This window comes from Microtus ochrogaster, assembly GCF_000317375.1.
Source record: "Microtus ochrogaster isolate Prairie Vole_2 chromosome 6 unlocalized genomic scaffold, MicOch1.0 chr6_random_2, whole genome shotgun sequence".
Taxonomy (NCBI): Eukaryota; Metazoa; Chordata; class Mammalia; order Rodentia; family Cricetidae; genus Microtus; species Microtus ochrogaster.
Window position 1 is genome coordinate 6,203,688 of NW_004949095.1, and position 24,722 is coordinate 6,228,409.

At 37.1% G+C, this 24,722-nt stretch overlaps 1 protein-coding gene across 5 annotated transcripts in view; it reads right to left on the bottom strand.

The window, feature by feature from the left end:
- Window positions 1-24,722, bottom strand: part of Rasal2 (RAS protein activator like 2) — a 284,303-nt gene that overhangs the window by 57,431 nt on the left and 202,150 nt on the right. For all 5 annotated transcript variants that reach the window (XM_013352533.2, XM_005363926.3, XM_005363927.3 and 2 more), the window contains one exon: window positions 4,885-4,994. In XM_013352533.2, coding sequence (XP_013207987.1) covers window positions 4,885-4,994 — 110 coding nt within the window. The remainder of the gene's footprint in view (window positions 1-4,884; window positions 4,995-24,722) is intronic.

The window sequence follows — 24,722 nt, forward strand, 5'->3', positions numbered from 1 at the left end:
AAATGGGAGGCGGTGGCGGGGAGGAGGCAGAAATCCTTAATAAATAAATAAATTTAAAAAAAAATAAAAAATAAAATCAAAAACAAAAAAGAACTGCAAAAAAAAACTACAAATGAATAAGGTTTTTGAAAAGTCAATAATAAAAAGAACAATAAATTGAAGCCAAAAGAAAAAAAAATAATACCCCACTCTCACCAACTGACAGGACATTCTGACAAAAACTAAACAGAACATCCGGTCTAAATAATAGCATAAGTCAGATAGGACTAACAGACATCTGTAGAATTCCATCCCAACACTAAAGAATCGATATTTTTCTCAGAAGCTTTTTCCAAAATGGATGATACAATAAGACACAGATAGAATAGCATTAAATACAGAAGTATTAAAATAACTTTTTATTCTATGTCATCATAATGGAATTAAAATTAGGACACAATGAGAACTCCAGAACATATACAAATTTATGGGGATTAAATATAAACTTTTTAATTATTAATAGATCATTGAAGAAATAAATAAAGAAAAAATACTTCTACAATTGAACAAAAATTAAAGCACAACATACTAGAACCTATGAGATTCAATGAAAGCAGATCTAAGAGGAAAGTTTACAGCTAAAAGTACCTACATTATGAAAAAAAAATTGGAGAGTTCTCAAATAAATAACTAAATAGTGCACCTTAGGGCTTTGGAAAAGCAAGGTCAAGCTAAGATTCATTCTTTTAGTAGACAGAAAGAAGTACAATCTGTGTAGAAAGTACTGAGATAGAGGGAGACAGAGACAGAGAAGATTAATGGAAGGAAGAGTTGGCACTTTGAAAAGATATAAAAGATCAACAAATTCTTAGTTAAAGTCACCAAAAGAGAGAGAAGATCCTATTTAATAAAGTTAATGGGGATGAAGAGCTGGCTCAGCAGTCAAGAGCAATGATTGCTCTTGCAGAGAACCTGGGTTTGATTTCCGGTGCCCACAAGGGGTTAAAAACTATCTGTAACTCCAGTTCCAAGGGGAGCAAGAGCACCAAGAGGGCACTCCTCTGGCCTCTGGAAGTTTTGCACAAATGTGACACACAAACAACACATCTAGACAAAACATTCATAAACACAAAAATAAATATATCTAAACAATAAAAAGGAAACCCAAGGGAGTGCATTACAGAAGAAATTCTAAACAATCATAAGGACATATCTTAAAAACTTTCAGTCAACTAAACTGGAAAATGTGAAATGCACAGACAAAATTTTAGATGCATATGGCATACCCAAATTAAACCAAGACAAAAAGCAAACAAACAAACACATTTCTAACAAGCAATTGGATTAAAGCAGTAATAAAACATCTCCCAGCTAAAGGAGTCCAGACCCAGATGGATGCAAATTTTAGCAGACCTTTACAGAAGAACTAATACTGATGATTCTCAAACTACTCCATAAAATAGAAAGCATAGAAGAATACGTGCTGAACTCTTTGTACAAACCAAGTATTACCTAGTACAAACCAAATAAAGATGATAACAACAACAAAAATATAATTTCCCTGATAAATAGAGCTGCAAATATTATAAACAAAATATTTGCAAACTGAATGCCATACATCAAAGAGATCATTTGTTGGTTTCAGAGCTGTAGGGAATAGCTCAACATATGCAAATGAAAGAATGTAGTATTTCAAACAAATGAACTCAGATAGAAATTACACAATTAAGAGGTTCTTAATAAAATCTAGAAGGACTAGAAGGAATATATCACAACACAATAAAGGCTATTCATGATAACATTATACTAAATGAAGAGAAAACTTGAAATTATTTCTACTAAAACCAAAAAGATGACAAGGATCTTCACTCTCTTATTCAATAGTGGTTGAAATCTTAGCTGGAACAAGAGAAAAAGAGAGAGAAAGAGAGGAGAGAGAGAGGGACAGGAAAGGAAGAAGGGAGGGAAGGAGGGAAGGAGGAAGGAAGGGAAAAAGAGAAGGGATACACATAGGAAAGTGAGTCAGAGTATCCTTACTTGTAGATGAGATGTTATACATAAGGGACCCTAAAGACTCCACCAGGAAACACTTAATCTGCTAAACACTTTTAGTAAAATGGAAGGATCCAAAATTAACATGCAAAACTCAGCATTCCTTCTTATGTACAAATGTATATTATATACTAATGATACTTATATACTAATGATAAATATACTAAAAAAAGAAATCAGAGAAACAATCCCATCCACAATTGCCTCAAACAAAACCAAATCATACTGCAAATTTTGAACAAATCTAAGGAAAGAAATGCAAGGTATCTACAAGGAAAGGTTTTTAAACACTGGGGAAAGGGGCTGAAGAAGACACTAGAAGACTGAGCATGGGTTGACAGAATTAATATTGTGAAAACGGCTACATGGTGAATTCTTGGTTCAATTATATTTTTATTTCTCCTTTCCTCTTACTTAAAAAATATTTATGTATGTATGTATTGTGCATTTAATGTATGAGTGTTCTATCTGCATTTACGTGTTATGCCAGAAGAAGACATCAGATCCTACTATGGATGCTTGTGAGCCACCATGTGATTGTTGGGAATGAACTCAGGACCTCTGGAAGAAGAACCAGTGCTCTTAACCCCTGAGCCATCTCTTCAGCCCTCCTTTTTTCTCTTTTAAAAAAAAAATATCTATTTTAGAGATTATAATATAATCACATTATTTCCCTCCTCCCTTCAAACCATCCCATATACTCCTCCTTGCTGTCTTTCAAATCCATGACCTCATTCTTCATTAACTGTTGTCACATGCATATATGTATTCTTATTCCTAAATATAACCTGCTTGGTCTATATAATGTAACTTGTATGCTGTATGCATGTTTTCAGGGCTGACCATTTGGTATAGGATGACTAAATGATGTGTTCTTCACTGGGTAAGACAATTTCTCCTGGTCTCAGCATTCTATAGTTCTTTGTGCAGAGTTGAGGCCTCGTGGTGTTCTCCCTGGTCCCCCCCCCTTTGGACTGTCTATTGTTTTCCTTGTTCAGCTTATGTTTGGGCAGTAATGTTAATGAAATGTTATGTGTGTAGCTTCTGATCTTAATGAAAGATACACAGTCCCACAGAAAACTCCCTGACGCTCTGGCTCTTATCATCTTAATAACTAAGAGTGCAGTAGTGGCATATATACCTCAGCAGAAAGGAGCAGCTTTTTAATTGAACTTAAGACCCACTCAAGAGAGAAACTGGTACTGTTAACCCAGCCAATTACCAGAGCTGGTGAAGCCATGGATCTTGGTGAAGAATCGATTACAACCACTTTACTAAACCTCATAATCCCTAGTTACGTTCTAAGTATTTGTCCTTTCATTCACAGATAACTGTATCCTCACCCCTCATCAAAGAAAACTCTGCAACAGACAGATCATTACAGAAAACTATAACCAATCAAATACAGAGTTGTGGAATCCAGTTCCAATGGGTACATCTAGACAGACTTTTAAATTTCACTACTTCCTATGTGGTCCACAGATAAGATCTGATAAAACTCAGTATGAAAATAATTCTAAAATAAAACTCAAAATTCTCTGCCTGGCAAGTCTATCATTTTAATTTCTGTCTGTGAGAAAGGTGGCAGAAAACAGAGTCACTAACTAGAAAAAAAAATTAACCTTAAATCCTCAAGTATAAATGACAATATCAAATATGAACGACAGTCATGTTTAAATCTGTCTATGACTTGCTTAACTCTGGACAAGTTTCTCAGTCTTCCTACCTCCAGTTCCTCAACTACAAAATGAGAGTAAAAAGTAAGCACCGGCGATGGCAATGACTCACTGACACATTTCCAAACCCATGAGTGCTGTGAGGCATAAGATGCATCTGAGAATATACTCAATTATTTCAAAAGGATGGTATCTTCAGGGAGTTAAACATGCAATGTTTACTAGGTTAGCAGTTCTAACTACTGAAATCCTTGAAATTCTTTACAAACTGTTTTCCACAAGTGAGTATAAACCACCAAGACTGAGGTTACACACACAGAACAGTATAGTAGAAAAGAGCATGAATGCTGGAAAAATCCCACAGGCAAGTATCATTTTTGTTATTTATAAACTGTATGATCTTGGACAACATTACTTAATATCTTTGCACATCAGATTCTTTATCTATAGCATAAGATCACACTTATCATAGAGACTGAATAAGATAATCATATGTATCCAGTATAACACAACATTTTTCTTTTCTTTCCTTTTTTTTTTTTTTTTTTTTTGACAGGGTTTCTCTATAGCTTTGGAGCCTGTCCTGGAGCTAGTTCTTGTAGACCAGGCTGGTCTCGGACTCAGAAATCTGCCTGCCTCTGCCTCCTGAGTGCTGGGATTAAAGGTGTGCGCTACCACCGCCCAGCAGCACTAAACATTATTTTGGTTATCATCTCTGTTATCACTTAGTGATGATCAAAGAAAAAGAATTTACCGATAACCAGTAGAACCTGACTTTACAGACACAGTATATCTTATTATTAAAAACTTATATAGCTCCAAACTCTAATAATTATATGAATTTTATACTGGTTGACTGCTGAGTCAACATTTTGTACCTTGTCTCAATGTGAGCAAGACAAAAAAATAAATTTTGTACGGGATTATTCTGTCACTGATATAAAGGTAAAAGGTTCAAGAGTCTTATCAAAATCCACTTTGTGCTAGGCATGGTGTACACACCCTTAGCCCTAGCACTTAGGAAGCCAAGGCAGCTGGGTTTCTGTAATTGAAGGCCAACTTGGTGTACATAATGAACTCTAGGTCAATTAGAGCTATATACTGAGACACTATCTCAAAGTAAGTAAATAATCAACTCTAGCATCTGATGTCTTTTTTAAAACAAGTCACATCCTACCTGTCATCTGCATTGCGAAGGGATGGAAGTCGAAAGCTTGTGTTTCTGTCAAGCTTTGACTGGCTTTTGGTCCTCTTGATGGAACCTTTCAGGCGCTTGCTGAAGAATCCCTAGAATGAAAAGGCAGAGTGGTGGGTGAGGGAACTACTCGGGAACCTTGCCTTCCAAAAGAAACTTGCAAAAGGGGTTTAGATCGAAAGGGAAGGACAGGGACAGGATCTAGCTTTCAGTCTTTAATCAAATAAAATTAAGTAAATAATAAATAAATAAATAAAGTAAATAAAATTACTTCTTGGTAATGTGATAAAAGACTTTTTTGTACTGTGAAAAACTGAGGTAGTTAAACTTGTTGATAACACCAATCCTAGTTTTTATACTATCTGTGGCAGAAAAAAACCTATAAGTTTACAAATAGACTTAAAACAGCAATAAACCACACAAATGTTTTCTATGAAAATATTACCAGCAATTTCAATAGAAATGACACCTAATGATTTCCTAAACTAAAGGAAAATACGTAAATATAACGTCATGAGCAAAGTCCCTGAAGTGGGAAGGTGTTTAGTCTTACTAGGGAAAATGAAGATATTGCTAGAGGAGGATGGGGAAAGAGTTAACTAAGTAGTACAAAGAGTATATTGTTAATCTTCAAAGTGTTATTAAAATTTGGTCACATCACTTTGGATATTGTTATTTATAAAATCAAAGGCAGATAAACTATTTTACATGAAATATAGACCATCTATGAAATCACTAAAATACTAAGATGTTAACTCACAGGTTCTGTGACCTCAAGCACCAGATCAAGCCAGTCCAATTCCAGCATGGATGGGGAACGCCCACGGGGTACCAACCCTAGCCAGTCAAGAAGATACAGGCAACTGTCGGCTGCTGAAGCAGAGTCAGTTTTCTTCAAGGATAGGATGCCCATGCTCTAGGGGACTGCCATATACAGTGCACAAGCTGGCAGTACTATGTGGACTCAATAGATTTTGGGGAAGCGGGGGAAGAAGAGTAGATAAAATTGAGAGGGAAATGTGGTGATGACGTTTTGGGAGAAGCTGGAAGGGAGTGGGAATGGGTTTGATTGATGAAAGTATATCGTGTATGAGCTATTCAGACATACATTAAAAAAATGAACAAAATACTCGACATTCTTTGATGATCTCCTGTTACTTCCACCAAAGTACAGAAAGCTTGTCATGACCTCAAAAGTAATGAATGTACAATAAAAAATTTGTTGCATAAATCCAAGATAAATGAAGATAGTCACTACTGATATGATATACAAAATAATGAGCTTCATTTTGGCCTGTTATATATATTGTTCTCTCTATATATATTGTTATTATATATATTGTTCTCAATCATTCTTCTTCTTTATTGTCCTCTCCTCTACTCCTTGCCCAACACTGGCTGGCTCATCCCGCTCCCCACCCTTGCTTTCCTTTCAGTTTAGTCCCTTACCCCCTTCTTCATCTCTTCTGACTAATTTTGTCTTGAAGTCTATTTTATCAGGAATCAGAATAGCTGTAGCAACTTGTTTTTGTCTAATGTTGACTTGGTAGATTGCTTCCTATCCTCTGGCTTTCAATCTTTACCATTAAACATGTTTCTTAGAGACAAAAGTAGTTGAGTCTAGTTTTTTAACCTAGCCTGTGTCTCTTTTTTGGTGATTGAGGCTATTCAAACCCTTTAAGGTTATTACTGCGAGATGTGCACTAATCCTGTAGCTTTGTTTATTGATTTCTGGTTGGTGAGTTAATGTTTGCTCTTTATTTCTGCCATTAGTCTTTATGGTTTGCTCTTTTTTGCTTACCCCTTTAATGAAATTATTTCCATGCTCTAAAGGCTTCACTCCTACCTCTTGCATATTTAACATTCCTTTTTCTCTGCAGTGTTGGTTTGGTGAACACGAACCAACTTAGCTTCTGCTGTACTTAAAATATTTATTTCTTCTTTAATTAAAAATAGCTTTTCTGGGCCATAGCAATCTTGGCCAGCAGATACTACTTTCAGGGCCTGAGATATATCCTTCCATACTCCTTGGAATCTGGTTGCTGAAGACAAATCTGTTCTTACTTTGGTGTTTCTGCCTTTGTAGGTGAATTGGTGTTCTCCTCTTACATAAGTTGAATATGTTTATAATATTAAAACTTGATCCACTCAAGAGAAAAAGGTGAAGCTGGGTGGTGGTGGTGCAAGCCTTTAATCCCAGCACTCAGGAGGCAGAGGCAGGCGGGTCTCTGTGAGTTTGAGACCAGACTGGTCTACAAGAGCTAGTTCTAGGACAGGCTCCAAAGCTACAGAGAAACCCTGTCTCGAAAAATAAAAAACAACAACAAAACAGAGAAAAAAAGATGAAAAAGTTACTTAATGACTGAAGAAAAATGTATATGAACAATTCAATTATTCTTGCTAGCCAGAAGGGGATCTGTGGGTAAGATTCAGAGTGAATAGGTATGAGGTCCTGGGTTCACTCTCAAGTGCCAGAAACAACTAACTATACAAAATTTAAAAAGAAAATGAAAGAGTGAGTAAAATCCCCAAAATCCCAAAGATGCAATCATTTAAATTTAAATTCCAGCTTATTATAAGTACTTATATTTGAAGAAAAAGAAAAAAGTATTCTTAAAAATTCTTTATTGATTTAAACAGTCATTTGCCTAACCTGTTGTACAGTGCAGTACTGGTGTTATGATGGAGAATTGCCATTAGTTCTCATGATAAATTCTATATTCATATGTCTCATCAGAATAGTCCCCTTCATCAGAGGTTCCTAATGCTGTGACCCTTAAATACAGTTCTTCGTGGTGTGGTGACCCCCAACCACAAAACGATTTTGTTAATACTTCATAACTGTAATTTTGCCGCTGTTATGAACTGTAAATACCTGATATGCAGTATGTTTGATATTGTCGGGGTTTTTTGTCCTGCCTGGTTCCTGCAATCATTAAGTCCCAAAGAAATCACACAGAGGTCTACATTAGTTATAAACTGATTGGCCCATTAGCTCAGGCTTCTTATTAACTCTTATAACTTATATTAGTCCATTATTCTTATCTGTGTTAGCCACATGGCTCAGTACCTTATTCAGTGAGGCAGTCACATCTTGATTCTTCTGTGGCTGGGAAAGGACTCCAGAGGAATGGGCTTCCTTCTTCCCAGAATTCTCCTGTTCTCATTGCCCCGCCTCTACTTCCTGTCTGGTTGTCCCACCTCTACTTCCTGCCTGGCTACTGGCCAATCAGCATTTATTTAAAATATAATTGATAGGATATAGACCATGGTCACACACTATATGTTACCCCCAAAAGAACTGTAACCCACAGACTGGGAATTGCTGCCTCATGTGCTCAGAAATGTAGCTAGCAAGCAAGACTTAACGACCGGCTTCTAGTTAGACTATTAGAGCTGGATGAGATTCTGGCCAATGACCTGACCAAATATTAATATACTTCTAATAAAAATATAGTTATGTAGTTGACTGAAAAATGTCCTAATGGAATTTACTCATCTAGCCCTTGAATTTTACCTTTTACTGGCATTTATTTCACCATACTCCATATTGTAATATTTATTTCATTTTATTTATGTTTTTATGTTTATTTTTTGTATAGAATTTTATTAGGTGCTAAAAAAATAAAGTTAAAACAAATACAAATTCTGTCTTAAAGAAGCCTGTAATTTAACACAGGATTTAGATACCATATATAAATATACACATAGCCTTATTAGAAGACTTGAAATGTCTAGGGAAAGAATCTCTGAGCACAGATATCTATCATTAGAAACCTCTAAAACCTCTAGAACAAAGACTGACAAACCAAAATAGAATATTTAAGAACTGTAAAACAAGTACATAAGAAGTAACATGTATAATGGGACTACTAAGATAGGGGGAAAGATCAAAAAACCCACAGAAATCTATGAAATAATAAAGGCTGAAATTTTCTCAAATTAATCAGACACCAAAACAAGATCTGAAGAGAACTTCAGGCAGCAGAAATGCCCCCAACAAACTAAAAACATCAAAATTACACTTTGGCACAGATATTTGTTATCTTTTTTGTTTTTGTTTTGTTTTTGCTTTTTTTGGAGACAGGGTTTCTCTGTAGATCAGCCTGTCGTAGAACTTTCCTAGGTGGACCAGGACTGCCTCAAACTCACAGAGATCCACCTGCCTCTGTTTCCTGAGTGCTGGGATTAAAGCTGTGCACCACCACTGTTCAGCATGTAGGCATATTTCTAAAAGATTAATTTTATTTGTATTAGTGTTTCATCTGCATGTATGTATGTATACCACATACATGCCATGGTAGTTCAGAAAAGGGTACTGGATCCCCTGGAACTGGAGTCCCAGACAGTTGTGAGCCACAGCCATGGGTGCTAAGAGCCAAACCTGGTCTTCTGTAGTGACAATGAGTGCTCCTAAACCCTGAGCCATCTCCCAGTCCCAAGTTAGATATATTTAAACCAAAGAAATTCAAAGTTAATGACTAAATGCTGAAAGAACCCAGAGGGTGGCAGAAGGAAATTCCCTGAGTGCAGGAGAATGATAATAAAAATGGCTTCATGCTCAAAATATATCACAAGCTTTCATGAAAACGGTATTATGCAGCCCAGCATAGCAAAAAACTTTAAAAATCTTAAAAAGAAAAAGAACTACATGTTTTCAGAAACCATGGAAACATGACACATGGCATAAGTTATTTAAATAGGTGAGAGAAAAAAATGCCACTATCTTAGAATTCCGCAACCTGAAAAAATTATTATTCCAAAGTGAAGAAAGAAGTAGCTGCAATTTTCTAAGACAATATTGTATTTGTTGCTAACAGGCCTGCTGAACAAGATACTAAAAAGAAGTTTAGTATTCCCATTGTACCAAAGTAAAGGAAGTCTAATTGTCATTCTATGTAAGGAGAAAAAAGGACTCTAATTAAATGCCTACTTAAAACTATGAAAGGCAGGAAAAGAGACAAAAATAAGAACACAGAACAAGGACAATGAAGAGAAAATGGTAACATACATTAGTAATCCATCTTAATAATCACTTTAATATTAATAGTATAAATGTATCAGTTACAAAGTAATACGACTAAACCACATGCTGTTTAAGAGACATTCAATGAAACAGACACAAACAGATGAAAGGTAACTGGGCTGTAAAGACATAACTCACCAACAAGAGAAATAGGCGCAGCTATGCTCACCTCAGACAGAAGAAAGAAGGCATTGAGATCAGCAAGGCAACTGAATGATAAAAAGGTAAATTTCCCCTGAAGACTACAAATTCATTGTGTGTTTACCTAACAAAAGTATCAAAGAACACAAGGCAAAGACAATAAAATTGCTAGGAGAGGACTGTACTATATGTACTGTTATTATTGGATATTGTAACCATCTGTTATCAGAAATAGACTGATCTTAGAGGCTGGAAGTCAGAGAAAATAGTTAAACTCAATACCACAATCAATCAATTGAATATAACTCACCCTACGGGAGTATTTCATTCTATACTAGCAGAATAAATTCTTCTGAAGGTCTTATAGAACATTCATTCATGGATAGAAACATGAAACCTACCTTAACAAATTTAAAAGAATAGAAATCATGTAATGAATGTTTTCAGGCCACTGTGGAATTAAACTAGAAATTAAAAAAAGTGACTGAAAAAAAAATATGTTTTGGGGGCTTGAGAGAAGGCTCAGCAGTTAAGATCATTGGCTGTTCTTCCAGAGGTCCTGAGTTCAGTCCCTAGCAACTACATGGGGCTCACAACCATCGGCAATGAGATCTGGCACCCTCTTTCTGGTCTGCAGGCATATATCCAGGCAGAACATTGTATACATAACAAATAAATAAGTCTTTAAAAATGTTTGTTACATAATATACCTCTTTCTTACTAAAAAAAAAAAAGTGAGTTTACTTATTTGTGTGTTCCATGGTTTAAGTTTATAGTAAGAGAACAACTTGGGGGCATCGGTCCTCTTCTTCTACCATGTGGGTTGTGGGGTTTTGACTTGAATCCTCATTATTTGGCATCAAGCATCTTTACCTACTGAGCCATTCTGACAGATAAATAATATTCTTCTAATAACATATGAGTTATGGAGGAATTAAGTAATTAAAATAATATTTAACTATATGAAAATAAAAATAGCACATCTAAATTGGTGAGATGTAGTAAAAATAGTAGTTAAAGGGGAAATTATAGCATTAAATAAATAATATATTATTAAGAAAGAAGATCTAAAATCAGTAACATAAGTTTTCACTTTAAGAAACTAGAAAAATAGTAGCAATTAAACCAAATAAGCACAAGACTAAAAACACGGGATTAAGTCAATAAAATTGAAATCATGTACTCAAGAGAAAAATCACTGAGCCTAATTAATATCTGGCTCCTCAAAATCATGAATAAAATTTATAGCCCTACATCCATGCTAAGAAAAAAAGCATATAAATTACTAGTATCAGAAATGAAAGAGGGTATATTGCTATAGATGATAATAAAATGCAACTCTGTGTCCAAAATCTGGTAGTTCTCAAAGAAATAGCCAATCAGCCTGTTTTATGTTTAAGAAGCTGGGCTAGGACTATATGCCTGTAGTCCTAGATACTTGGAGCACTGATAGAGGAAAAAGATTGCTTGATGCCAGGCGATCAAGGTCAACCTGGGCTATATAGCAAGACTTGATCTTGAAAAGAAAAAGAAGTAATTGACTCAATAATTAGTCCCTGAACATAAATTACCAGGCAAACATGGTAGTGAGCTCTACAAAACATTTATGGAAAAAACATCAACTGTCTATCACCTCTCTTAGAAGATATAAGTAGAGAGAATACTTTCTGTTTGAGATTTAAAAAATCTGAGTGGTAGGTAGATTCTCCATCTAATCGCTCCCCATAAATACACAGCCATTCTCATAATTACCTCATGCTCAAGGGGCCATCTGTTAAGACTGATGAATCTACTTTGACATCATAATTGCCCAAATGCCACAGTTTTCATTAGAGTCCACTACCAAGTGCCACGCACCGCGGCCCCGGTCTGCGCTCTATGCCCTGGACCCCAGTTCGCAAGCTTCGGGCAAGGGGCTGGAGGTTGAGAATACTCACGCAGAGACAAACCGACACGCAGACCTTTTAACACTGATACCAAAGCCCCTCTTTATTAGCACCATGTAGGCTTAAATACACTGCAGTCAATGATCAACAGGTGAAAATCCCATCCTCTGATCCTCTAACCTAGGTACAGCTTGTAGTAACTTCAATTAGAAGGTTCTAGGAGGGAAGAGAAGCTGAAGGTCAGGACTCATTAGTCCCAACAACCAAGGTGATGTTTTACAGTTCTAGAGAAATGGAGGGTGATATGTATGCACATTATAGTACTATTCAGAATATTTTCACTGCCCTAAAAATCTCCTGTGCCCCACCTACTCACCCCACCACCATCTGCAGTTTTTGGCTATCACTGACTTTGTTTTTGTTTTTTGTTTTAGAGATAGGGTTTCTCTGTGTAACACTCCTGGCTATCCTGGAACTCTGTTTGTAGACCAGGCTGGTCTCAAACTCACAAAGCCTCTCTCTGCCTTCCAGGTACTGGGATTAAAGGTGTATGCCACCACCACCACCTGGTATAATTGCTTTTCTTGATAGCTGGATAAATGTAACAGGTAAAAGAGCTGTGGACAAATAATCCCTCGGAAGTGTGGTAGTGGGGGAAGTAGCACTCCAATCTTGTGACTAGGTCTTGGGCTTTTTGTGAGTTCGTGTTCAGGACTGAAAACTTCCTACATGTCTTTCAGTACCCACTCAGTCCAACTGCCTGGCTTTAGGTGAAACAGGTTAGCAAAGGAGAGCCAAAGTCAGGAATCCTCACCCCCAGTCCCCAGGCCTGTTAGGTAGTGCTTGAATAGCTTCTTCTGAGGAGGACCTTGTTAAGGACAGAATACTTTTGTCTTATTTAAAAATGCAGAGCCCCCTTCTCTGCCAGAGAAAAAAAAAGGGGGGGGGATGTCTTTGCTTCTCTAAAGTTCCAAGAAGTCAAAAAAGAGGCTCCAACATCACCCTAGTACTACGTTCTGGGAGTTTTGGATGGCTCAGGCTCCACATGGGGCCTTCAATTAACAGTTTGTTTTCCTTATCTGGAAACAAGAAGACCCACCTCTAAGCTTCAGAGGTGCAGTGTACTATTAGATCTCTCTTAGTACTGACTAAATGGCTAAACTGTAGTAGGTGCTCAACATATCTTACAACCACATTCTAGTTGTTTTTGGGATACATGTTTATGGTTGCAGTGTCTTCTGTTCATGGATGTAGCAGAATCTACTATACGATTCAGTTTTCACCTTTTTCATAGTGATAGTTTCCTGTTAAAAGACTACATTTCCCAGCTTCCAGGGAAGTCATTTCTGCCTGTCTCCACCCCTGTAAGAGACCTCCCCCCACCTTCCCTTGTAGGCATTTTGGGCTGGGCACACATGGGTGACAAAGATGTCCTCTTGCTGTGAATAAACATGGGACCACCTAGGGTAAGAAAAGGCCCCTTCTCTTTCCCAACCCCAGTGGCCTTTTAAAATAATATAACATATGGTACTCAAGACCTAGGGTGAGAAATCTGAGCCTACTGGTGGTGCAGGCCCAGCCATGGACAAACTTCCCTAGCTCTCACATCTCCCCTCCCTGGCCTGAGAGGACCAGGCAGGGCCATCAGTTTCCTCTCAGACAGCCTTTTCTTTTCCCTTTCTGTCTCCACCTGTGTTCTCTCTTATCTTACTCTCTGAAATGCCCTGATACAGTCTGGCCTAGGTTGGGGCCATGCTGCATTTAGCCAGAACATGAACACAACATAGCAAAATACTGGACAAAGTAGTCTGTCATACCTAACTCAGAGGCCCTAGTTACGTTTCGGGGCTCATTAGGGTTTTCTTAAGACCTGCTTAGTCAAAGGCAGAGGAGATTTTCTGTAGGAGAGACCCAGCCAATCACTTTACTTGGGGGTGGGGTCCCCCGAGGATATTTTTTACCTATAAAGATTGCGGGGTGCTCCCAGCCTCCCCTTCTGCTTTCCTGTTCACCATGGGAACCTCTGGTTCTGTAAGTCTATTTCCCCATTAAAGCTGTATATATTTTTACAATCTGTCTGCATTCATTTTACGCCAATACTTGGCGCCCAACGTGGGGCTTTGAGGATACCCGCCCCGAATGAGAGCCTCTTGGGTGGCAACTGCTGGGAGCCAGCGCCCCCCGCCCCCGGAGGCCTCTCTCTCCACGCAGATTGTACCCTCTCAGCACAGCTCCTTGCCAGCCTGCTCTGCCCAACTATAGAAGCAGAAGCAGCTGAGATTCTGAGTCACTGAACATCTGCAGCGACTCGATTTTTCCTGGCGCTTGCTAGAAAGTCAGCAAACAGGACTCCTAAAGGGCAACTCGCCCCGGCGGTACGAGTCTGTGCGCCCTGCCCTGCCCAACAATGGTGCAAGCGCCTCTGTATTCACCCCCCAGCACCTAGTAGTAAACAGCGTGGTCAGTACACAACACCACTCCGCACACATGACTGCTCTGTGACCCCTCCCCGTGGATGGCTGAGTCCGGGCCTTGGCTCTGCTCCATTTCCTAACCTTCCCCCCTGCTGCTTACAGTTAACTTTCAGTTTTGGGTTTTGAGTAAACTTTTCAGACCGCCTCTGACTTAGGCCACATGGACTCCAGGTGCATTTCGCCACCACTAGCAGGAATGGTCATTACAGGTAAATAATTTTTCTTTTATAAATAAAAATAAATACTGATTTGATTAAAAATGTCTAAAAACATTACCATTCAAGACTTTAAAGTCAAGCTTGTAGTCATGTTAGTTAGATTTTCTAGATATATAGAGATACATTTCAGTTAGACAGACATTCTAGATATATAGAGATACATTTCAGTTAGATAGACATTCTTCATATCTTTCAAAGACTACAGAATATGGCATTTAATGTTTTAATAACTTAGGGCTTTTCATGACAATGAGACACGTCTGCTCCTGGCAGCACCAGCTACTTCAAGAGAATGATGGGCATCAAAGAGGCTCCTTATGGAGTTGGTTAGCCATTTGGGCAAAAAACTGCCTGGACTGTTGCATAAACTAGACATAAAGAACCCACAGAGGGAGGACTGCTGAACTTGCCTAAAGATGAGATGATCTTTCGGGGTTCCTGATTCATGAAAGAGTCTGCGAGACATTCTACAGGATACAGAAAAAAATGACTAAACTGTCTTTAAAATTTCCTACTTCATGAAAATGTCTGCTGGACACTATGGACCTGTAGACAGAAGATGAATGCCCCAACTGTACAGAGGAACTTTGGATGACTGTCCAGGCAACGAGATGTCTCTGTTATTTCTAAAGTTTGGATTTCTTATTTGCTTAGGTAATATATAGTTTTCCTTAGTTATGATAAAAGATATAAATATTATAACTGTAATTCTTGCTTAATAACTGTTTTGTTATATGTAATTTTACTATGTTAAAGTTAAAGCCTTTCTTTTTTGTTTAAACAGAAAAAGGGGAAATGATGTGGGAGTGATTTCTTATTAATAAAGAAACTGCCTAGGCCCATTTGATAGGCCAAACCTTAGGTAGGTGGTGAAAACAGAACAGAATGCTGGGAGAAACAAGCTGAATCAGTGAGTCGCCATGATTCTCCCACCCAGCACAGACGCAGGTTAAGATCTTCCATGGTAAGCCACCTCATTGGCTACACAGATTATTAAAAATGGGTTAGATCAATATGTAAGAGCTAGCCAATAAGAGGCTGGAAGTAATGGGCCAAGCAGTGTTTAAAAGAATAGTTTCCGTGTAATTATTTCGGGGCATAAGCTAGCAGGGCGGGCAGCTAGGTGCCGGGGATACAGCCCCGCCATTCCTATTACTACAATTTTCCATTGGCAGAGAAACCATTTGTTCAGTCAAAAGTTCTTACAACCTTACACTGTCCCTATTCCTTAATCCTAGAACTGTACAGACTGGGAACGAACCCTTACATTCCTGGCACATTTGGTCATTTCCAGATATAGAGGACGTTCAATGTAACTGGACATTGATCCCTGTCTGTACCTTGATCCTGGGCCTAACCATGGGCTCCAAATTCTTTTGTGCCAAAAGAAACTCCTTGGCCTCTTTAAAGGCTAACTTCAAGGAGACCTCTAAACTTGCATATCCACAGAACTTGTAGAGCTACTAATGTGTCTGCCTCTCCAAACCAAGAAAATCCTGCTTGTATCTTTTTAATATGTTAAAATGTTTAAAAAACGTTTTAATTATGCAAATGCTCATTATGCATACTAATGTGTAACATAAGGATACTGTCATATAAATATATCTTTATATTGAGCAAGTCCTCTCCCAGATAGTCTTCTATCCCCATTAGGCCCTTTGAACACCATTAACACTTTTTAACTCCCTATATATTTCATGCTATTTATACCAATATAAATTTTTGTATTTCAATAAAGTGCGTGTATTTTTAGCAGCTAAGAGGTAAAAGCATTTTGGTTGTCTGTTCCCAGTGACACACACACACACACACACACACACACACACACACACACACTGGTTATGGATATGTAGATCACTGGGTTAGATCTTACAGAAATTCAGTGTCTTTGGGTATGGATAATATTGAAATACTGTTTCATGCAGTTCTACTCTATTGAGAAAGTTGGCTCTGGAGTTTTTTAGCCCATCTGCCCCAAGCACGTTTGTTTAAAGTTTTTTCCAAAGTCTCTGTCCTAAGTTAGGCTGGTCACCTCACTCTGTGACAGGGAAAAGGAGAGCAAAATAGAACAGCCTAGAGGACACTATGTGCTTAGAAATAGCACATAATGATAAACTAATCCCAGTAGGGATCATTGTTGCTTATCTCTTACTCCTTTTCTTGGTTTTATTTAATGCTCTAAATACTCCACCTCTTATATTTCCAAAACTTTTACTAAAGTATAAACTTTATCTTAAGATCTCTAAGTGAGGTTTAAGAAGGCTATAAAATTCCAAGCAGAAAAAGTTTACTAAAAATCTATAACAAAGGGCTAACAGTTAAAAAGTCTCTATAGATAATCTTAATTTGTTCTAGCCTACCATGCATGTAACTTGTATCCAACCCTTGTTTAGGAAAAGAGAAAGAGTATGTGCCACCATCTTGGTTGATCACCTGGAGTAAACAAGAGCCCCGCAGCGGCTTGTTGCCATCTTGGCAGTCGGGGATTCAGATATCATCTTTACTAAAGCTAAAGAAAGGGCATGCCATGTGGCTTCACTAATGTCTTGGTTAAGGTGATTACATGGTATAAATATAAACTAAGGTAGTACCCATAGAACAACTAGACCAGCAGTTCTCAACCTGTGGGTTGTAACCCCTTTGGGGTCAAATGACCCATCCACAGGGGTAGTCTAACAGATATTTACAATTCACAATAGTTGCAAAATTACAATTATGAAGTAGCAACAAAAATAATTTTATGATTGGGGATCACCACATATGTAGGGTTAGGAACATTAAGAAGTTTGAGAACCACTGGCCAACACCCACTGAGCCCTCTGCTTATTATTTTATTCCCCTTTTATTAGACTAAGGAGACAACACCAGGTTTCCAAAATGGTTTGTTTTAAAATTGAGTCATATAAAAATCCTTACATTTTGTAAAAGTACATTATAAAAGGATAAGGAAAATGAGATTCCTAGTTGCCTAGAGAGAAAAATTAATTCATATTCATTCTTAAAAATATATCTAATTTTGAATATTATTGTATATAAAACAAAGTTTACTTTAAATTTGTTTTGACTTACTTGTTTCAAGCTTAAGTTTGACAACACACACAGCTCATTTAATTTGGTTATTCTGCTTTAGAAATTATTCCTCTGAAAAACCAAGCTATTTTTAAATAGTATGATGATAAGAAATAGGCCTTACTACTGTCAGTATGTGGTGGCCTAGAGAATTGTCCATATACAAAAGGAGTAAAGAGTTGGCTTTTGCCTTCATTGTAATTCAGTTCATGTTACATATAAATTGTTAGATTTGACATGACTGACTGCTTCCATCTTTTGTCTGTTGCCTGAGTATATTGAATACAAATGTAAAGGGCTTTTTTCTAATTTAACATTTTATTCATTCTTTGGGGATTTCACATCTTGATCCCAATCATCTCCCCATCCCTTCATATCTGTTCCCTTGCATTCCCCCCCCAATATAAAACAAAATTAAACTTAAAAAAAAAGAGAGAAAAGAAAAATCTCTTCAAAGAAGCTGCCATGTGACACAGTGAGTCACACAGTATACCCGTTAGTCCATACATCTTTACTTGCAATGAGTCACTGGTAGAGTTGGAGGGCTCTGCTTTCTGTTACCTATCAAAATACTGGGCCCTCACTGGGACTCCTTTTAGATATCCTGTTGTTATCCTGTGTCATGGAGATCCTGAAACTTTGTCTTTTACTGTTCCCCACAAAGTTGTACAGTTATTACCTACTGAATATGTTCTGCATCTTTGCTAAATGTAAAGTTTTATCGTGACACCTTGGATGGACTTCTGGGGCACTCTTAACTGTTGCTTCCCTCCACGCCTTTCTATCAACCAAAAGGCAGTTACAGGAGAGATCTGCACCTGAAATTCCTAAAGCAGTTTGGGCAACCTCTGAAAGGGGAGTAATATGCTATAGACCATCCAATGCACCACTCGTTTTGCTACTCTGACCATTGTTTGGGGGACTCAGAACTAAAACAGGTGGACTGCAGCTTTCTTTGCATTAATTAACCTCTTTTTCTCAGCAAGGACCAGCTCCACTCCTTGACTGCTGCAGTACTTAAAAAGTAGAAAGACTAGATCTTACTACAGGTAAGGATGGGATTTGTGTCCTCCTCTGCCAACATGCTGCTTCCAGGCCAACAAATCCTAACTGGTTTGAAATGGGGCCTACAGATAGAGACTAGAAATTAAAAAACAATCTTGTCTTCTTTAAACTTACATGCCAGTAGAAACAGATAAAGAATAAATAAGAACACGATAAATAAAAGGCAAATGCTATAGTAAATTGGAGCCGTGCATAGAGGCTTGGTGATATTAAGTGGTCAGAGTAGATCCTATAGGAAAGACCACATCTGAGTAAGACTTAAGGGAAGATTGCCTGAGTCTGAGGGAAAAGCACTTCTGGCAGCAGAGGTATGTTAGGTAAAGGCTTCAAGGTAGAAACCTGTCCATATGTTCAAGGAAGAGTCAGGAAGTCTGAGTGGTGGAGTGGAGGAAGTGATGGGAGGAAGCGGGAGACGGAGTCACAAAGAAGTAACATGTTGCTGCCCCCTGAAAGGGGAGGAGAGGAAATAGTGTGCACAACCTTGCAGGCCCCTGTAAAACCTTGTCTTTGACTCTAAGAAAGGAAGCCATACCCAGTCGACAATGGATGAATTTTTCTGACAAAAATATCCTTCCTCATGAAAAACAGATAGGTTACTTAATATGTCTGGAACAAAAATGTAAAATTGATAATATTTTTCTTAGTAACATATAGAGAAGATATGCCATTCTCTAAGGCCACACAGCTGCTAAATGGCAGATGTTGAGATCAAATAGCCTCACTTTTGAACTCTTGCTGTTAAATTGCTACATGCTGCTAATTCTCCACATTCTAAATTCCCCTTCAGTGTTCTAAGCACTGTAGCTTACTTTCCCCATATGCATTAGACTATCATATATGTTAAAGGATTGTATATGACAAAGAATGCATTATCTGAGAAAACAAGCAGCAAAAACTCACAGTGTAAATTTGACTAGGAGAATTTGTCAATGCAGTTCCTATCTATACAATCAATCTGAAAAGAACACTGCTAAAATTACTTTTATATATACCTAATTCTGGGGTTACTGAGTATTAGAAAAAGCAACTTTTATATATAACATGTAAAAACAGATGGATACCAACATGAAAATGCTTCCCTTTCACATTATAGTATCTGTGTCCTAGTGATATAAAGAATATAAAAGATGTTTCTGAAAGTTTACAAGAAAAACCCATCAGTGTAAATGGAAACAAAGAAAGACTGTATAGATCATGTCTCCCAACACCAACCTTAAATGAAAATATTCTAATTAAACAGTCAAAGATGAACAAACAAAACAACAACAAAAAATTCCTACCATACTCAATTCAGGCAGAATTTTATTAAGGTTTTGCTTTAAGAATTATAGTACAAGCCGGGCGCTGGTGGCGCACGCCTTTAATCCCAGCACTCGGGAGGCAGAGGCAGGCGGATCTCTGTGAGTTCGAGACCAGCCTGGTCTACAAGAGCTAGTTCCAGGACAGGCTCCAAAACCACAGAGAAACCCTGTCTCGAAAAACAAAAAGAAAAAAAAAAGAATTATAGCACATAATTTTAAAATATAATACAAAAACTCATCATTTGAATAAGCCCATCATCACAGTAATTGATAGCACTAAAATAACTTACTTTAATTGATTGGTGATCACTATTTTCCTTCAAGTAAAAGCTGAAAATCAGCAACTTCTGGCATAACAAAAAGCCAAACGCTGCCTTTCTCTGGAGCTTGGTAGATAACAGAAAGACTATAACAAAAGTTGTCTACCAACTATAAATGAGAGTAACCCCGGAAGACTGGACTTGGTTACCTGGCCATGATTGGTGGTGGAAATAAAACGGCTGCTATGCAACCGCTCTCTGAAGCCTCAGTGGAGGGAACAGGAGACGCTGATGTGTGGGTGTCCTGGCCCTGCCACTGCTCCCTTAAGACAGGGAGAAGTGGAAACAGGAAAACACAGGGATGTGCAATGAACCTTCTCACATGACGGATCACACAGCATTCTTAATGATTAGGGAATTTAATAGCATTTCTATAAAATGCTATACGACTCACTAAGAAAATGCCACCCTGTCTACTGGGAAAGACTCAGGTGAGAACTGTTTTCATCCTTGCTTTTAAAGTTATAGCTTAATTAGTAAGTTAATCTGTATATTTTGTATGTTTTATCACCGATTGTAATTTATCTAATTAGAAAAACTAAATTATATCTATATTATTCCTTTACATTCTCTCTTATTTTAGGAACCTGTTAGATATTTAATAAATATTGACTAAAAGATAACTATAAAAATTAGGAAGGAAAAAGGAAAGGAGAACTGAAAATACTAAAGTCTATCTTCCATAGTCATCACATTTAATCTTCATATCTGGAGTCCAGACCAGATGGAAAACAAAATACTAGTAATAACAACAAAAAATTGGCAAAGTATTTCATAGTTAGCCAATAATTTCAATACTGTTGTCGCCCTTCCCCAATTTAGACATCAAGGAGAAAAAAAGTCTACCAAATATCAAATTAAAATTGTTTTCCTAAGCCTAATGCCAACTGATCAGAATCTTGGGGCCTAGGATAGGATGAGCTATACTTTTTTATTTGTTTCATTTGGTGTTTGTTGTGCTTGGGATCAAACCCATTGTGCATTTTACTACCACTGAGCTGTACTCTCAGCCAAGTGATCTACATTTTTTACAAGATTTAGTGTGAGTATTCTTTTATGAACAAATTTAATAAAAATTATTGTTAGAAATTTAAAAATAAAGCCCGCAAATTAATAAACCTATATCTATTAATCAGATTGAACCAATAGTAATATGCTGATATTGTTCACATATTGAAATATGAAATAGGTGTTGAGATGCCTCAGTGGGTAACTTGCCTGTTACCAAGTCTAAGACCTGAGTTAGATCTATGAGACCCACACGGTGGAGCTGCAGGTTGTTTTCTGAACACATACACAAATTATGTATTTTTTTAATTTAAAATATTTTAAAATTAAAAATATGTGATGCTATAACTGGTATATGTTACATATTGATGTGTTACAATTTTATCGAGGCACAAATGGGAAGATATGTAGCATACATTTATCACTAATAATAGTCTCTAGTTTAGAGAGTTTAGAGATTCATTTTCTTTTTTTTTTCTTCCTTTTTTTTTCTTTTTTTTTTTCTTGAGACAAGGTCTCTCTATGTAGCCCTGGCTGTCCTGAATTTACTCTGTAGACAAGGCTGGTCTTGAACTCATAGAGATCCTCTTCCCTCTGCCTCCAGAGTCTAGGATTAAAGGTGTATGCTACCATCACCTAGCTGAGATTCATTTCTATTTGATAGAACACATTGTTATTAGATTTTTTGTGATTATTTTCCTATCAAATTACCTCAAGCCTTATGTACTACATTTTAAAATATACCCATAATGCATCCTATGTTAAAATATCTTTTCTTAGATAGGTGGTGTTGGTGTGCACCTTAAACGCAGCACTCAGGAGGCAGAGGCAGGTGGATCTCTATGAATTTGAGACCAGCTTGGTCTACAAATTGAGTACCAGGACACCCAGGACTATTCCACAAAGAAGCCCTGTCTCAAAAAACCAAAACCAAACCAACCAACCAACCAACCAAACAAACAAACAAAAAAACCCACAAAAAATCTTTCCTTTCAAAATAAGTTTCTGAAAGTATAATGTAAAAAAGATGGCATTCGGTTTTAATGTGGCTAGCTTGAGCATTGACCAATGTACATCTACCTAAGACAAAAACCACTTCCATCAGCAACATTCCTTTCATGCTCCTCTACATTAGAACTCTCCTCTCCCCCTTTGCTCCTAGGAATCACCAATCTGATTGGTGCCGACAGTTTTTTCGTTTTTCTACAATGTCATGTAAACAGTATCATGCAGTGAGAAGTACTTCACTTAGCATAACATTTCTGAGATCTACCCATATTATTACATATATCAGTTTTTTTGCGCTTTTATTTCACTGCATTATTATGGTGCCAAAATTTACTTACTCATTTGCCAGCTGGCTGGTGTGCTAATACTGTTTCCATTTGGGGCTATTAAGAATGAAACTCTCTTTTTTTTTTTGTATTTTCTTTTAATTTATTTTGACATATTAATTTTTTCCATTAATGATAATACACCTAAAATTGCTATTCAAATTTTTGGACCTAATACAATATCAACATATCTTCTAATATATCCCTCTCTATTTAAAAGCTGACATGAACCCTTTAAACATGAGCAGTGCTCATACCCTCTGTCAATTTAGTCTTTTAAAATTAAAGCCAAAACAAAGCAATTATCTGAAAGGGCTTTGTTAAAGCAGCTCGGAGGTTTCGCTATCACATGTAGGAGTAGAAGGAAGTGTGGATGATTAATTCACATAGAAACATTAATTCCTTTGATACACATTAAGACTTACATTTAATAGCCTAATAAACTCACATTCTGTCCAATATGGCCAGTTGTTTTTAGCTTAAGAACATCAACTTTGAATATCTTTGTTCTATATTGCAAATATGTTAAAAATTAAAGGAAACCATTCTAAAAAAAATCAATAGGAGAATATGTTCTATTGCCAAATGTACAGTATGGATTAAAAAGCAGGGAATTATAAAGAATATCAATTATGCAATTTAAAAGGCGAATAATGAATGAAAGATGTGCTATGTGGGATTAGAGAGGAGACGAGGTTACAGTAGGAGAAAGGACAGTGGGGTTTGGGCAAACGGAAGATATAACAGACTGTTTAGGACAGGAGAGGGAAAAGAAGCAGGAAACAATTCTTAAGAAAGCCACTTAACTTTTTTGTTTAGGTTTTAGAGAAAGACTTTTCAGAAAAAAAGGCTGGTCTTCAACTCCTTACCCTCCCATCTCTCTTCCCCTTCAACTCCTGTCCCCTGTCCCCTCCGTTTAATGCCTGACCCTCCAATCCCCCTTCAGATCCTTACCATGTGCCTTTGCCTCCAATGTCCTGGGATGGAAAGCATGTGCCCTCATGCCTGACAAACCCCTCCCATTTGTGATTATAAGCATTATCCTACATATCTACAAGCTTTCATAATGTTCAATTCAGACACAGTTAAAGAAAACCTAATTATATATATCTTATTCAAATTGATGAAACATAAGAACGAAACAGAAAACTCCAAGCAACAAAATTAAGCAGTTAGTCTCACTGGCATGCAGAGATAAAAAATCCTCTCATGCAAGGTTTCCCAGTCAGAGTGACAGCTCACCTCCCTTCCGGAAGCACAGAGCCCAGAAGGCAGTGGGCTTATGCATTGAAAGTGCTGAAAGATTGTCAACCAAAAGTTCCTTTGAACAAAATACTTCAGAACCAAGGGAAATTAAAATATTATAAGATAAACAAAAAAATGGGGAAATTTTTTAACTAGCTGATCTTTCTACAAGATGTCCTAAAGAAGTCCACCAGAGTTAGAGCCATTTGAAGAAATAAAGAACACGGATAAATGTGACTTGTGAGTAAATATGGAAGATAATAGTTTTGTCTCTAGTCTCAGTTAAAAGATTCATGCAGGCTTGGAAGTGGGTAAAGGACCAGCTCTGCAATCCTAAGGCATGTACACCCTCTCAAAGAAGAATGTGCACAAACACATATCATAAATACACCCCCACATAACATTCCCCTATAAAATATAAGAAAAATAGTGCTTCAAGTAATAACTATGAAATCATGTGTACTGACCAATGTATAATTAATTATAAAACATAATTTATATACTATAAATAGTATATAAAGAGGTAATTTGTATAAAATATTAATAGAGAAGAGGTGGAAGGGAGCTATGCAAAAACAAAAGTTTTATACTATTAAAATAGTTGGTGTTAATCTGTAATATATATTGTCATAAGGTGATATAATAATTTTAATCAGAAGGAGTTAAAATTGTTCCTTAAATAACAAAATTGCATCTTAACAGAAGTGACCAAAGAATTAGACAATTGACTGTT